Source organism: Molossus molossus, unplaced genomic scaffold, assembly GCF_014108415.1.
Source record: "Molossus molossus isolate mMolMol1 unplaced genomic scaffold, mMolMol1.p scaffold_m16_p_9, whole genome shotgun sequence".
Taxonomy (NCBI): Eukaryota; Metazoa; Chordata; class Mammalia; order Chiroptera; family Molossidae; genus Molossus; species Molossus molossus.
Window position 1 is genome coordinate 100,756,618 of NW_023425403.1, and position 16,796 is coordinate 100,773,413.

The 16,796-nt window shown below is 39.4% G+C and overlaps 1 protein-coding gene across 1 annotated transcript in view; it reads right to left on the reverse strand.

The window, feature by feature from the left end:
* Positions 1-16,796, reverse strand: part of LCP1 (lymphocyte cytosolic protein 1) — a 62,843-nt gene that overhangs the window by 4,863 nt on the left and 41,184 nt on the right. The window contains exons 9-14 of the mRNA XM_036250325.1: positions 15,872-15,967; positions 13,255-13,450; positions 10,879-10,957; positions 10,189-10,303; positions 9,382-9,515; positions 2,854-2,977 (exon numbers count right to left, since the gene is read on the reverse strand). Of these exons, the coding sequence (XP_036106218.1) occupies positions 2,854-2,977; positions 9,382-9,515; positions 10,189-10,303; positions 10,879-10,957; positions 13,255-13,450; positions 15,872-15,967 (744 nt within the window). The remainder of the gene's footprint in view (positions 1-2,853; positions 2,978-9,381; positions 9,516-10,188; positions 10,304-10,878; positions 10,958-13,254; positions 13,451-15,871; positions 15,968-16,796) is intronic.

The following is a 16,796-nucleotide window of genomic DNA, read 5'->3' on the forward strand; positions in this document are numbered from 1 at the left end:
AATGCAACTACTGGTATGAGCAGAGGAAGAGATGATTTAAAAAAGAAACCATCAGAAAGGAGAGACCAAAGACGCTAGGAGAAGCCTTGCTTCATCTTGGGGGATGGGCAGGGATAGTGACAGGATCAGCTGGAGAGGAGTTTTAGTAGATGCTCATTTCTTGGAGACCTCAAGGGAAGGAAAGAGTCATAGGATCAGGGAGATAGTGTTGGCAACAGTAACTAATATTTATTGGTGTCTCACAGTTTGCTTACCACATTTTTTTTTTTTTCACAATTGTAGGTTGAATTTTCTTCTCACAATAATTCTTTTTTCTCTTTTTTAAAAATTAAGTTAATTGGGGTAACATAAAATTTAATTTTTATAAAATTAAAATTAAGAATCAAGTATACAATTCTATAATACATGATCTACATACTGTATGTGTTTACCACACCAAGTCGAGTCTCCTTCCATCACCATTTATCCTCTTTTACCCACTCCTACCTCCCCCCAACACTTCTTTCTCTCTGGTAGTCACCATACTGTTATCTGTGTCTGAGATTTTTTCTTGACGCCTACACTTTTTTTTTTAATCCTTACCGGAGAACATCTTTGCATTTATCTTCAGATAGAGCGGGAGGGAGAGAGCAAGGAAGAGAGGGAGAGAAACATTGATGTGAGAGAGACACATCGACTGGTCGCCACCACATGACCCCAACCAGGGCGGGGGACAAACTGCAGCCGAGGTACCTGCCCTTAGTGGGAACCGAACCTGGATTTCTCTGGTCCGTGGGCCAACGCTCTAACCACTGAGCCAAACTGACCAGGGCTTTCTTCATCTTTTAAAGTAAGTTACCTCACTTGTCACCACAGATGTAGGCATTTGATTTAATTTACAGTGAGTATAGGGAATCTCTGAGGTTAAATTACTTGCTGATAAGTGGTGGACCTGGGATCTGAACCCAGGTCTCACAATCCAGGCCTCTTTCTTTGGCATTCGTAAACATTCTGATGGTCACACCTGGAGCTGTCAATGTTCCCCTAAGGTGTAAATGCACAAAACTGTACCATCTGTCCTCTCTGCTAGAGACCTGTGAGTGCAGACATGGAGAGGCACCTGCTTGCCCCCATCCAAGCACAGTCAAGTCCAAAAGCTTCACACTTCAAGGGCCCAAATCAGATCAATTCTAAGCAAGAAACAAGGCACAGGACACCTGCATGATGCTAGGTCCCTAGCACTGGTACTCTGTATAGGTAGAATAATATTTAAAAAAATATATAATGGGTCCATTTTTATTTACTCCTGGGTAATATACAAACTACCACAAAACTAAAATCAATGGATACTCCTAATCTAAATCGCACCATCATGCTCAGCGTCTGTCTTCACAGAGCCCCTCAGTGGAGAGCCCTGGGGAGCAGGCTAGGAGGCTCCAGCTCCACCTTCGTCCCTGCTTTCTGTCCATGACCCTGCAAGGCTGTCAGCAGGCGGAGAAATGGTCAGAACTCAAAGGTGAGAAGGAGATGAGGAACATTTCCGCAGTGGTTAATCAAGAGTGGGTTGTGCTCTTCTTGAAGGGTTTCCCTTAAAAAGCAATGTGGGGTAATTTGACATTTTCCTTTTATGGCCCTTTTTACTTAATCAATTCTGAAATGACTTAGAGAACAGGAGAAAGTTAACCCAGAGAGAAACAAGGAGCAAAGAATTGTCAAACATTCCCAAGAGTGAACCCCCATGAGAATATCCAGGAGAAGGGAGTCATGGGCGCAGGGCAGCTGTTTACAAAGAGATGCAGCCATTGAGCCAGTGGCTCCACAGTGACAATTAAGTGACCTGTAGGTACACAGTGCTCTACATCCTCATCCACAGTCAAAGCCACTTTCTCCTCACTGATGGACCATCACTGGAAATCACTAGCCTCAACCTCAGGAGTTACTTGAGCTCTAATTTCCTCACCTATAAAGTGAAGAAAAGCATAAAGCTGACTTCACAATGTCTGTGAAGATGAAATGAGACATTACAAACAAGGAGCCCCTGGGACTCAGCCCGCTCTCCATGGGGCGTGCCTTCTCCTCTGTTCTCCACCACCTTCCAACTGTCTTTGTGGGAGAACTTGCTCATGTCTGGCACCAGCCTTCGTATTTCTGCTCAGCAATCCAGACTGAAGGGGAGGCTGTTACCTGTGATGAGCTCACAGGGACTGGGCCCTCCGGGTACAGCCCAACCTTTCTGCCCTTTCTGGTGGGGAGAGATTTTACCCTCCCCCCCCCCTTGATTTTGAAGCAGATGATTGATATCTTGATAAACTGTCTCACTGACTCTATTAATACAACTCCAAACTAGTCTTTCCCCCAGTCTTGACCTTTAAACCAGAAAAATGTATTTAAGAGAGCACAGACATTATAATACGAATGAAGTGCATAGGTCCCTTGAGGAAGGATCTAGTTATTGCATAAAACATGAACTAAGAAATTTAATAAAAGAATGCTGTTATTAATGAAAATGGGATTTGGATACAAGTATATACCATATGGGAGATCTTGTAGCATTTTACATTTCACCATCATAATGTTAACAGTCTCAATAATGGAGCTGTGCCCATTTAAAGATACTATATTTTGTGTTACTTTGGAAGAATAATGCCTGGAATGTATGTAAAAAATGATGGGTTTTTAAAATTAATTATTGCAGGAGAAAGTGACAAGAGGTTTGTGAATGAAATGGTTTATGAACACCAATAATGGACCATTCAGCAAAATCAAAATTGGAACCTGAACAACCTCACACTTGAGGTCACTTTAAAATAAATGAAAAACAATAGTGATAAAATGGAGCTCGGGTGGTCACGAGCAGTAGACTAAGAATTTTACCTTGAAACTAGAGATGGATGAACGTTTCTCTGCATTCTTCAATGTTTCATTTACCCAGCTGACAATAATGTCATCATTGACCTTCTGCCCACCTCCAATTTCTTCCAGGATATTCAGTGTGTACCTGAACAAAATCAAGAATGATTTCTTGAGAAAAGTTGCCAGATAATTCAACATCACAGAAAGTAGGTAAGTAGAAAATGTTTTTTCTTTCTAGGTATGTCACAAAAGATAACCTGGATACCATTATATTGGTAGGGCATGGGGGAGGAAAATATATACACATTCATTTTTTTTAGGATAACTTAAAATGTAACTTTATGGTTTTTAGAGTGAGATGAAGAGCAACACCTCCTTGTAAGCATGCTCCCTGCTTCCTGGGTAGGAAGAGGGCAGATGAGCAGAGAAGCAAGGAGAGGAAAATGATGCAAAAGATTTGAACCAGTAATGCTTTTCTTAAAGGAACTGTAAAAAATCAAGGAACAATTCAATGTTAGAAAAAGCCTACGTAGCCGACATATTAAAAAAAATACATAAAAGAGTTTCCTTCTTATATCATAGAAGTTGAAATATTAGGACTATCTCACAATGAAGGTCACTTTAAAATAGAAACCAAATGTCCTGGCTGGTTTGGCTCAGCGGTTAGAACGCTGGCTTGCGGTCCAGAGAGACCTGGATTCAGTTCCCGCTAAGGGCACATACCTCAGTTGCAGTTTGTCCCCAGCCCTGGTTGGGTCATGCGGGTGCCAACCACTCGATGTGTCCCTTTCACAGTGATGTTTCTCTCTCTCTCTCTCCCTCTCCCTCCCTCCGTCCCACTCTATCTGAACAAAAAATGGAAAAAATGTCCTCAAGTTAGGATAAAAAAATAAAATAAAATAGAAACCAAAGTTAATCTCTAGTCTGAGAGTAAGAATCACCTTGGATACAGTTATGAGAACTGGGTTTGTTTGGGAACTTATTAGGAAATCTCAAGTTCTTAAAATTTCATAGAACTGAGAAAACTTACCATTCCCTAAGGCCACTCCTTCTGAGAGGGGAAATACACAGAAGAAAGCCAAGCAGTTGAGCAGGTTTGTTGGCCTAAAGGTTAAGGCTCATAGCAGAGGGTCAATTTGCCCTTGAAAAACCTTCAGGGCTAGGGTTTCAGTGTGCCCTGTTCATTCTGAACCTCGTGTCCTGTCTGGAGAGAGGGCTACCCAAATGAGGGCATCCTCATTGGTTGCCTGGGGTTCTGCGTACACAATCCACTGGATGTCCTCTCCCACAACTTCCTGATTCTATGGAAAACACAATTCTCCCACAATTTTTCACATGGTTTCAAGTTTAGTCTCTGAAATTGGAGTAATGCCCTGCCTTCTCCGGGTTATTGCACCTTTCGATCATTGCAGGTGGGAGGAAAGGGCTCCTGCGACTATATACTGGGTGGGGCAAAAGTTGGTTTACAGTTGTGAATATGGGAAACAGAGTTTATTCTTGTATTATTTATTACTATATATTTTCCATATAAACAACTTAAACCTACTTTTGCTCCACTGTGTGTGTGCGTGCGCGTGTGTGTGTAATCATGTTTACCAATTTGGCATCAAAATCCTCTCAATCATACCTCCTCCAAGTCCCTCAAACCAACTGGCTCTCCTTCATTCTGCCTCTCCTCCTCATAGAATTACTTTTCTCAATTATAGTTCTGATCATGTCTATTAAAGTGACCCTCCATGGCCCAAAGAATACAGGTCAACTTCCTTAGAATGGCACACGAGGACCTTCATAATTTGGCCTTAGTGTCTCTTTTCAGTGCATCTCTGATTTCTTATCCCCCCCTCTCTTCTCAGCCTTGTCCCCAGGCCCCCAGTGAATACACACTCCCCTTTCAATCTCACAGAGCCACCTCCCTGCCCACACCACGTACCCTCCTGCCTCTGTGGCTCAGTTATGTGCTCTGGCAAGAGATTCTAGTTCTTCGAACGAGTTTCAGTTCAGCATAATTTTTTCTGACCCATACAGTGTATTAATCATTGTTGCTGCACTTACTTCCAGCCAGTTTCCCAGAACTTCTGATGGAGTTGATGTGCATGTGTCTGCCTACCATGTCCTCCCAGACAAAAGCCATAACCCTGTTCCTCATAGTGTGTTTAGGGTTAGCAGAGTGTCTAGTACATAACTGAGCATCTAGTATATGACGTAGGGAAGTGGTGGGTGAAATAAATAGAATGAATTCTCCTATAGGAAGCAAGAAGATAATGAAAGCGGATAGTATTTAATGTGGACCGAGAGATAGAACCAAAATGCTAAAGACTAATGAAGACCAATGGGATAAGTCCCAGGTAGATTTTCAAAATATCCCTAGTTTGGAAAACAACCCTAGTTTTGATCTGTTCATAATGATGATGTTTTATTGTAGCTCTGGCATGTTGTTTCTGAATAATTAGCATGTGTATTAAGTTATTAGCATCTACTATAACATTTAAGCATTTTGGCCTATTATACTCATTGAGGATGGTAGGTTAGTGCTTACTTCCTTTGGGCACGTCTATATAGCTTGATGAAAACACAGCTCAAGCCCTGGCCGGTTTGGCTCAGTGGTTAGAGCATCAGCTTGCAGTCCCGAGAGACCTGGGTTCAGTTCCCGCTAAGGGCTTGTACCTCGGTTGCAGTTTGTCCTCGGCCTTGGTTGGTCGTGCAGGTGGCAGCCACTCAATGTATGTGTCCCTTTCACATCGATGTTTCTCTCTCTGTCTCTCTCTCTCTCTCTCTGTCTCTCTCTCTCTCTTCCACTCTGTCCCTCCTACTCTACCTGAACAAAAAAATGGAAAAAATGTCCTTGGGTGAGGATTAAAAAAAAAAAGAGAGAGAAAACACAGCTCAATCTTCTAGCAGCTTCACTCACCTCAGGGATGATTCTCACATGGACAGACACAGTGCTTTTGACCTAATTCTTGAGCTAGAGAAGAAAATGGCACAGAGGAGAAGCTTACCTTGTACAAAGGTCTATCTGTGAGAGTATATATTTAAAAGTCACTAAAGAACAGGGAAGTTTAAAAAGATGCAGAAAATTGTGGAGGCAGCTCACTGCCTTCAGAGGACTGAGAATGGCCTCCATGGTGGCAGTGCTCTGGCGAGCTCAAAGTTGGTGTTCTGCCAACTCACGGGAGCTGCAGAGGTTTAAATGGACTCTGATACTTGCTTATAAGTACAATGGAAAAACAAAGGGAAGAAAGAATAAAATTAGGTTGGAACTTCAAGTCTAAGCACTAAATGTAGATACAAAATTTAAAACAGAAATTAATTTGGCCTGTGTCTACCTATGATTTTCCTTGTAAAATACTCCATATTATCAAATATGTTTAGGGACACCCTGACCGGTTTGGATCAGTGGTTAGAGCATCGGTCTGTGATCCAGAGAGGCCCAGGTTTGGTTCCTGCTAAGGGCATGTATCTCGGTTGCAGTTTGTGCCCGGTCTTTGTTGGTCGTGCAGGTGGCAGCCACTCGATGTGTCCCTTTCACATTGATGTTTCTCTCTCTCTCTCTCTCTTCCACTCTATTTGAACAAAAAATGGAAAAATGTTCTCGGGTGAGGATAAAAAAAATATATGTTTGGGGACAACTGTGCTATTACTAAGAGATCTCTCCAGACAAGATCTCAGTACCACAGGTGTTTGTAAAACTGTGCTACATTGAAAAATCTTTCATGAAAACGAATGGGCACCAGGAGCCCCAGCTTCAGCCAGGGCCTCAGTCAGACAGACAGGATTGATGAGGGGTACAGTGTGGGCCTCCATGAGCTGCTGTCATTACTTTTGTTGCTTTCCTGCCTTCCAACACTTATTTTGTTTACTTAACATTTGAACCAGAATGACAAACCTTGGTGTTTTGTTTTTCAAGGACCTATTCCAAATTCACTGCCCCAGTCTGTTTGATTTGGGGAGAATCCCCTCAATTGTCTGCCTCAGACTCTCTGTTCATTTGCTGGAGTCTAACTGGCAGCCTACTTCTTTCAGGCTTTGTCTCCAAATTAATACATACATGCAGCTTCTGGAGCTTCACTCCAGGGAGAAACATGAATTAAGTCACACGAACATAGGTTCTCATTAGGTGCTGTAAGAATTCTGCCTGGTCAGAGCTATCAGTATAGGGGGAAAAGCAAAGCATTTAAAAGTAAACAATTTTATACTTACAGATTTGCTTTCTAAAAGTCTTCCAAAAAATGCTTTTGTACCAAAGTTTTTCTTACAATTTATTTTCTATTTGTATATCTTATTATATTTCACTATTGTTTAATAATGTTACCATCTAGTTCTCATAAAAATCAAGTTTATAGGCAGCTCTAAAAGATATCTAAATTTTTCTTTTAGAGAACTAGCAGAAAATTCTGTTTCTGGTCATGATGTGGTAACAGGGACCTGTTTACGCTTCTGCCTTAAATGCCTAAAACACAATGAAAAAACACATGATACAATGTTGTTCAGACATCGGGTAACCGAAAGCACTAAATCTAAACAGTGGCCTCTGAAAGAGGGAAAACAAACGTGGCACACCCTAAGACTGCCCCAGCTCATTGGAGGAAGCATTTCCAGGCTGTAGTGCAGGGAGAGAAAACCTGAACGGAGCATGAGGGTCCTCCTGAGTTGAGGGGAGGGACTAAGAACTCAAGGAAGCCAAGGTGCCTAGAATTTGTGGGACAGAATACCAGAGAAGAGAAAGTTGCCTGTAAAGAACAGAATCATTTAGAAAGAAAGTTCCAGAGACCTTCAGAGAGTTTGCCTCGTCTCTGGCTGAGCACTACTCAGTGCATGCATGGGAGGAAATGCTGGAGGTTGGGAAAGAACTTTCAGAAATGATCAGGCAGAATAACTGGAGCTCACATGGGGCTGGAAATAATTTGGTTCCCTTCATTCAGACCAGAAGAACCATCTAATGATACATGGAGCATCAAGTAAAGTACTCAGAAGAGATGATCTCAGTATTGAGATACAAAATTAGCTCAAGTCTAATTAAGGCTTTAAGTAATCCTCAAAACAAAACAAAAACAAAAAACAAAACAAAAAAAAACAACTGCTTTTAAGTAATTACTGCATCCCAAAACTAAATTCTAGAATATTTAGAGGAAAACAGAAATATCCAGCACACATCAAGGTAAAATTCACAATGTCTCACATACAATAAAAAAATTAGGAGGCATGCAAAGAAGCAGGAACAATGACCCATAATGAGGATAAAATCCGTTAATAGAAACAGACCTAGAAATAATAGTTATTGTAATTATATTCTATTTGTTCAAGAAGGTAGAAGGAAGAACTATGGGAGATGCCAAAAATATCCTAATCAAATATTTCCACATGAAAACTATAATGTGTCTGGGATAAACATTATACACACTGGATAGGATTAATGGAAGATTAGATGTTGCAGAAGAGAACAACGAATTTGAATACAAAGGAATAGAAACCACCCCAAAAGCGACATATAGAGAAAAAAGTGAAACATAGAGGAGAAAAATGAATAGAGCTTCAGTGAACTCTGGGGCAACTTCAAATGATCAAATATGCGTGTACCTGGAATTCCCCCCTTTCCTAAAACAAGGGTGGGCAAATACAGGAGACATATTTGAAGAAATAAAGGCTCAAATTATTCCAAATTTGATGAAAACTATAAACCCACAGATTCATGACAAATCTCAATTATGAGAAACATAAAAGGACATTATAACAAAATTGCTTAACACCAGTGATAAAGAGAAAACCTTAAAAGAGATCCAAGAAAAAGGACATATTACTTACAGAGAAAGATAAAAATGACAACAGCTTTATCCTTAGAAACAATGCAGACCAAAAGAGTACATACTATCTTTGAGAAAAAACTATCAACCTAGAATTCTACACACAGAGCAAATATCTTTCAAAAATGAAAATGATATAAAAACTTTTCAGACATATAGAAACTGAAATTATTCCTCTACACTATTAGAAATATTTCAAGTAGAATGCAAATTATATCAAACAATTTGTTTTCTATACCACAGGAAGAAGAGGATCAGAAATGGCAAATATGTTGGTAAATGTAGCATATTTGCCCCTTATTTTGAAAACCTCTTTTAAAGATAATAGACTATAATTAACACAAGTCAATTTAAAGTAAATGAATGGAAAAAAAGATATGCCATACTAACACTAATCAACAAGAAGCTGGAATGGCTATATTAATGTCACAAAAAATAGATTTCAGAGAAAAGAATATTGCCAGGCATAAAGAGAGTCATTCCATAATGAAAAGGGGGTGACTAATTAAGAGGACAAAATAATCTAAAATATTTATGAGCCTAATAAAAAGAGTTTTAAAATACCGAAAACAAAAGTGATAGAACTGAAAGAAAAAAATAATAGAAAAAAATTTTTTAAATATTCTTTTGGTTTTATATTTAGCTTAAAATATAGTTTTCCTAGATTAATTCACATTCCTAAAATTTTTTTTTGTACTTTTCTAGGTTAATAATACACTCAATAAAAAGCCATATCCCTGAGTTGCATTACCTTCTCATTAACTGCCAGATCAAGGCCAATGTTAGCGTGCGGTTTCCTTCATTGAGATCTTGTCCACCAATGCCAACCAGGGAAAACTTAGCTTGATTCTTCCCCAGTTCCACTGCATAGTTACAATTCTCAAGCTGTTAATGAGGAGAAAGGGCAATAATCTAATGTCATCATCTCTATGGTGATAAATACCAGATGAAATAAGATAATAAAAATAAAGACACAAAATGAAATAAACATGATCAGATTAAATGATCTCTGAAGTCTCACCTGATTCTGTAATTCTAGGATTCTAAATTAGTTATGGAAATTTTCATCTTTTTAAAAATAAAACCTTTTATTTCCACCAAAAATATTCAAAGTGTGTGCTAAGTGCAAAACCAAAATAAATTAATCATTATGAACATTTTCATGGCTATGTCATATAAACAAAGCCATGTTCAGTTCATTGTCCATAATATTCCTAAAAGAGCTGAATTCAAAGGTTGGCATGGAAAATCTGGATTCTCTATCCCATGTGCACACAGAGGACTGACATGGGACAGGCATTCTGTGGCTATGCTTGGATGGTAAGAAATGTTTGTGCCAACCCCACTGCTACTTTTCCAAAACAATGTGTTCCCACTGTGTTGACATTAGACAAACTATTTGTACCAAACTGCCAGTACAAAGTTCCAATCAACAGAAGTAATGGACTCACTTTAATAAATCTATTTAGGTTTCTGATTACTCTGCTGTTATTTAAACCCTGGATAAACATTCACGGGTACTCTTGCAGGCTTATGCCTACTGGACATCTTTATTTACCTTCTTCATATTGCCCCCCAGTTTGGGGTATGGTGGTTTGTTTACTCTGTTCCAATCGACAGGGACTTTAATCTTTTCATAGAGCTGGAAGATGACCAGGGCATCTGATAAGTCACTGAACAAAAACAAACACAAAAGAATTCTCAGATAGCTAACATTTCTGAAGGGCTTATAGTAAGCTAGTTGCTTCCTTATATATTAGCTCAAGGAATATTCACAACTTGGTATAACTGGTGTTTAGCAGTTCCGTCTTTTGAGGTAAACAAACTGGCTTAGACATTGAGGGAACTGCTCGAGGCCTTCCCCAGGACCCCTTACGTCCCTTCTGCTAAAACACATTGCCTCCAGGAAGAAAATATGGCTCTAGTAAGTGACATAGGAGATAATCACAAACTTAACATTTATTGTTTTGCGTGCTTGTGAACAGATCATAGGCTGGCAACATATAGTACATCTGTCCTTTTGTTGGGTTATGATTTTGTTCTAAACCCACAGCAAGGCTGGTGTATGAAAGTGAGTTTCCCTCCTTCTGAACATCCAACATCAGCAGGTCAATTTGGCACTCCCCCTTCTCATCAAGGTACTCACATTTTGTGAAGAGAACTGCACATCATAGTGGTATTTGAAATCTTGGGGATTTTTCAAGGTCTCGATGTCTCATGTTAAGAACGAGTCTCCAAATATTCTTACCTGTACAAGTGATTAACTCGAGGGTTCACGCCCAAGGAGTTCATCCAGTTCCTAAACGTCCGCTCTTCTCTTGTCTCACCTAAATTAACAAAGACTGATTATCTTTCAGGCGCCTAGAAAATATGCTTTATGAAAGTTTAACTAAAGAGGCTGTAATAAAAACTTAAGTAGAATTTGAAAAATTAATTAAATAATCCCTGGTGGATTTGGATCAGGGTTGCTATTCTGTGTTAATTTTTTCTATTTTAATTTAACAAGTATTTCTATGGCATCTATTATCCGTGTTCAAGATCCTGTGTGGGTAAACTGTTCAGAGCTGGCCCTCAAAGGCTTACATTCTTTCTGGAGAAACAAGACTTTTAGGCATCAAAGAGAGATCATGCAAGTCAGAGGGCTAACATATAAGGTAGACACATATTATTTTTCTTTTATTTTTCTTCCATTTTTTGTTCAGGTAGAGTGGGAGGGAGAGAGAGGAACAGAGAGAGAGAGAGAGAAACATCGATGTGAAAGGGACACATCGAGTGGCTGCCACCCGCACAACCGACCAGGGCCGGGGACAAACTGCAACCGAGGTACGCACCCTTAGCGGGAACCGAACCCGGGTCTCTCAGGACCGCAGGCCGACGCTCTAACTGCTGAACCAAACCGGCCAGGGCAAGGTAGACACATTTGTTATTTGAGTTGAGATAAGGGAGAGAATAGTATGGGCTAAATTTAGAGGGAGTGGAAGCTGAGTTTCACCTTCTGGCACTTGTAAAATCTGGATAGTGGAGAAGACAGGGGAGGATTTGGGGGTATGGGAAGGGGTGGGAAATAGTGTCAATATGAGAACAAAGAGAGTGATAGGCAAGGTCTTATTAAAACTGTTAGGAACTGACTTTTTTGGGAATCTGTGGTGTTCAGTACACACAGATAAGGCTGCCCAGTGGCTGCATCCAGAATCAGGGATCTTTGAGTGTGAAGTAGCAGATTTGGATCGATCTATTAGACAATGTCAGCCAATATGGTTCTTTTTTATGTTACTATAGTAAGTTCTTGAGCAAGGCAGAGATATAATGAGAGCAGTAATGTGATGTGCCTGGCAGTAGTGTGCAGAATTTCCGGAAGGCACTCTACATTTAAATTAAACATGCAGAGGGGACCATGCTTGACACTTGCACATGGCATATTTGAGTGCTTAAGGAATGGAGGAATAGGCCCCTAAGACCTATTGAAATAGTTGGTATATGATTTATATGAGTCCAAGAGAGCCGAAAGAAAAAATAATTATCAAAAAAGCCATTCTGCAGGAAGAATTATTAGTCTTTGCTGATTCAATACATTTGGGAGTGAGGAAGAGGGAGATATCAAAGTGGAACACGGGGATTTGGTAACTGAAGAAAAAGTGTGGTATGATTAATGGAAATGGAGACTTTCTGAAGGAAAGGGGATAAGATGGGGGTAGAGTAGAGAGATGAGTGGGGGAGGGAATAATCAATTCTGTTTTGTATATACTGAATTTCAAGTGACAATGAAGGGCCCAAAGGGGAATGCTCTAGAGGCAGCTGGAAACGGGTGATTAGAGGGCTCGATATATATGGAGTCAGCAAAATCCATGGACCCCCAACCACAGTTTACCAAATGACACAAATGCAGTAGAGTTGGACGCTCCATTGATTCTGCACTTCCAGCCACAGCAAAGCATTGCAGAACAAGGACCAACCAGTATGCTAAATCTGGACTTCCTTTCTCTGGTGATAGTCATTTAATATTAATTTTGTTTTGATTTTCCCATCTTAATATTGAGAACAATTCATGATGGAGGAAAAAAGTAAGCATCTCTGGCACTTACCTATTAGAAACTGACTAAAATGATATGTTTTTTGTTCAATCTTAAGGTATTAACTCCCCAAATACAACTGTCAGGGATTCTGCCTCAAAATATGGTTGTGTGTCTCCTATAATCCAAATCAAAGGAACAAAAACCTCAGTAAGCACTCCCTAGAATAGTCAATGTCATTGTTAGGTGATGACTGACTGTAGTTTCTTGCCTCTAGGAATTAACACTTAGTCCAGTAAGTCCATAAATTAGATTCCTGGAAGTTAGGATTTACTTCATCTGATAATTAAATTATTTGTCTTCCCTAAAACAATTCTGATATTGGATAAAGCCTTTATGTTATAGATGTGACATAATAAAATTTGATTATTCTTGCTTTGCTGTAACTGACTTGATTAATCTATTTTATTCTCTTTCTTATGTATCAGAGCATCGATGACCTGTTTGCAATCTTCTCTGACATGTGAGGGGTTTATATTTGCTGAAGAGGTGATTTTGAATTGCCTAGAATTGTGAATGATTTTTAAACTCTCAATCAGCTGGTTTCCAGTTACCTTCAAGAGCTCCCCAGTCTATATCCTGGTTCTCTGGTTTGTGCAGGGCAGGATATCTGTTGAAGAGGTTGGCAATGAAAGCCAAGTTCAACTTGGGGTTCCCTCGGACAACATCCGTGGCTGTGACAAACTGCCGGCAGCCCAGCCTGTCTGCCTGCTGCAACATGCATTCCGCCCTCTGGATGTCGTCCTTCTCCTGCAATGGAACAGGACAGGTCAGCTGGCAAGGCGCTCCATGCACAGGGCAGATGCGGGTGACAGAAAACAATGGAAATCTCACTGAAAGAGACCCTTGGTGCTTACCCTCAAATACACTTCATAACAGCGTATTATTACTTATATCCTCCTGAACCAAAATCAGAAAATTACAAATAAGAGGGATCTCGGAAGTTAAGTAATCGAGTCCTCTCATCTCTATAAAGGACCATTTCAGATGAGGCTGGCTGTCCTGCTTTAAAAAATATTCAGTAGAATCTATAGTTTATTAAGTGAATCTCAATTATTTTCCACCATTAAACTTACTTTTTATTATTTCTTACACAGGCCATGAAATTTTGTCTACCAAAAATGTTCATTTATTAAGTAATACATTATATTCCTATTTTAGTTCATCAAAGATACATCTGCCATTAAGATATCTGACAACCACATTTCTCACACTGAGTTGATATACATGCAACTTAAACAACATAAACATGATGAGTTATTTAAACTACGTATTGCCATTAATAAATCTATAATACCAATTTGGCTTTTGCAGACTTCAGATTGAGAACCACTCACTGAACATATTAAAAGTCTATTAAATAGTTCTAGTGAATCTCCTGTCATTTGTAAGCAGACTCTTATTAGAAAACTCTTGTTCAATTATGGTCTACCATCCTTAAAGCACTAAGAGCATATGAAAAAACCACTTTTCAGGTAACAAAACTTTAGTCTGAAATTATTTCTTAATATGATGCTTTACTAGATAACACTATATACATTATACATTTCATGAGTTTTATTTCTCATTCAGGAATGAGTTGACTTTAATGTTAACTCATTGGATTGAACTCTAATAATATTGATATGCAAAAATAGGTAAGGCATTTTCTCAAGATCAATATTGAAATGGTGGCAAAACTGAAGTTGTTTTTTTTTTTGGTACATGCCCCTAGCTGGAACCGAACCCAGGACTCTCTGGTCTGCAGGCCAATGCTCCAACGTCTGAGCCAAACCGGTCAGGGAGCAAAACTGAAGTTTTAACATTCAGACCCATGTTGTCCTCACTATTTTAAAGAACTCTCAAACCAGACACTTCTAAGAATCTCCACCATGCTGCGCAGTCCTTTCCTGCCATTACCCTAATGATGTCATGAGGCAGGGCTGTGGCTGGGTGAATTTTGGAGCTGTCCTGGGTTTACATTCTTGCTGTACTAGGCACTGGGCTCTGTAGCCATGAGATGATTATTAGCTTCTCTGACCTTCAGTTTTCTCAACTCTAACACAGTTTAACACTTACCTCAGTGATGTTTGTAAGGATTAAACGCTGTGTATGCAACATACCTGCTGTAGTACCTGGCACATTGGAGGAACTCAGCAAGTAGGGATTCCTTTTTTTATTATTGCTATAGGAAGAGCCCCGGCTTTGGATCAAAGAACTTACAATAATCTATCATATGATCTTGGACATAATAACTAACCCTTCTGAGTCTCAGTTTTTTTCATCACTACTAAGTAAAAAATTTATTTATTTGTATAAATATTTCATCTATTTCCAGAAATTACACTCAGGTATCTAAAAGTGGAAATAATAATACTTCTAGAAGCTGTACAGCCTATTGACTGATGGGAGATGTGCAGAAGTGCCTCCCATGGGCTAAGGCATGTATCTAGTACTAGTTTCTTTCTTTCTTGAATGTTTATCTCCAGATTTAATTTCCCACAATTATTACCCTAAAATTGTTAACAGATTTTTTTTTTTTTTATCCTCACTCGAGGACACTTTTCCATTTTTTGTACAGATAGAGTGGGAGGGAGAGGAAGAGAGAGAGAGAGAAACATCAACGTGAAAGGGACACATCGAGTGGCTGCCACCCGCACGACCAACCAGGGCCGGGGACAAACTGCAACCGAGGTACATGCCCTTAGCGGGAACCGAACCCGGGTCTCTCCGGACCGCAGGCTGATGCTCTAACCGCTGAGCCACACCGGCCAGGGCTGTTAACAGATTTTTATAGTTTTGTTTTGTTTTTAATCCTCACCCGAGGATACTTTTCTACTGATTTTTAGATAGAGTGGGAGGAAGGGTGGGTAGGAGAGAGAGAGAGAGATATCAATGTGAGAGAGACACATCAACTGGTTCCCTCCCGCAAGACCCCAACCAGGGCTGGGGATCGAACTATAACCGAGGTATGTGCCCTTGACTGGAATCGAACCTATAACTCTTTGGTCAGCAGGCCAACACTCTAACTGCTGAGCCAAATTGGCCAGGGCCAGATTTTTATAGTTTTAACAGGGCTTTAAACAGAGATGTCTCCTCATGGAACCTGAGTCAGGGTCACACAGGTCAATGGGACTGCCAATGCAAAGGCAACACTGTGTCCTCTAAACACAGCTTGGAACATGGCCTCACCCTTAGTCCTGACATGTCAATCACAACTGCAGGAATGCCTTCTTCATCTCCTTTTGGGGCCACCTGTTCCAGCAGGTGGTAATAAGCTTTTGAGTCCTGTGAGAAATGAAGAAATTACAATGTCAAATTACATACTTAGCACAATAATTTCCCCAAAGTAAATATTTTTCATTTATTATTCGACTATCATTCAAGAATGCAATTTAATTAATAAAGCAGGAAACATTCACTAGTTTGAATTTTCTATGTGCCTGTTTACATACTATATTTGCCTTTCTTTTTATAATGAGTGTAACATTAAAAATGCAGGACATACACAAAGGGCAACCCAAAGGTGCAAATACTATTCTTTCTTTCTTAGGGAATAAAAGTGATTTATTAACATGTAGTAAATTGTATACAGAAATATACATACTCTTATATCACTGCAGAAGTCAGTTAGCTAAAGTTTAATTTTTAAAAAGTGACAGAAAAAGGAAGCAGCAATTTAAAGCAGAGTTTAAAAATGCATTTAGACAGACGTCAGCTAAAAAAAAATCTTTTAAACAAGCAGTTTTTATGAAAAGGAGAGATATTTAGATGACAAGTTCATTTAATGTTTATCTAGAAGCTAGAAAAGTGGTTAAGCTTAGCTATAGCAGATTACATATAGATACTGAATTCTCATGTCTTCTTAGATTCAGGAAATATACTTATTGACAAAAAGAATGATCAGAATTGTAGTTTTAAAATCATTTCATGAAAGCATGCAGATGTTCAGGTAATTTATCTAAACCATTTAAAGAGATTTTCATTTCTGTTAAAGACAGAAAAATTAGCTGTTGTTATGTTTTTTGTTTTTAAACTGGGTAGGGCCTGGGGAGAGCAGAGGTATGCTCACCACCTGTGACATTAGAAATATGAGAACAAGAGAATACCAGTCATT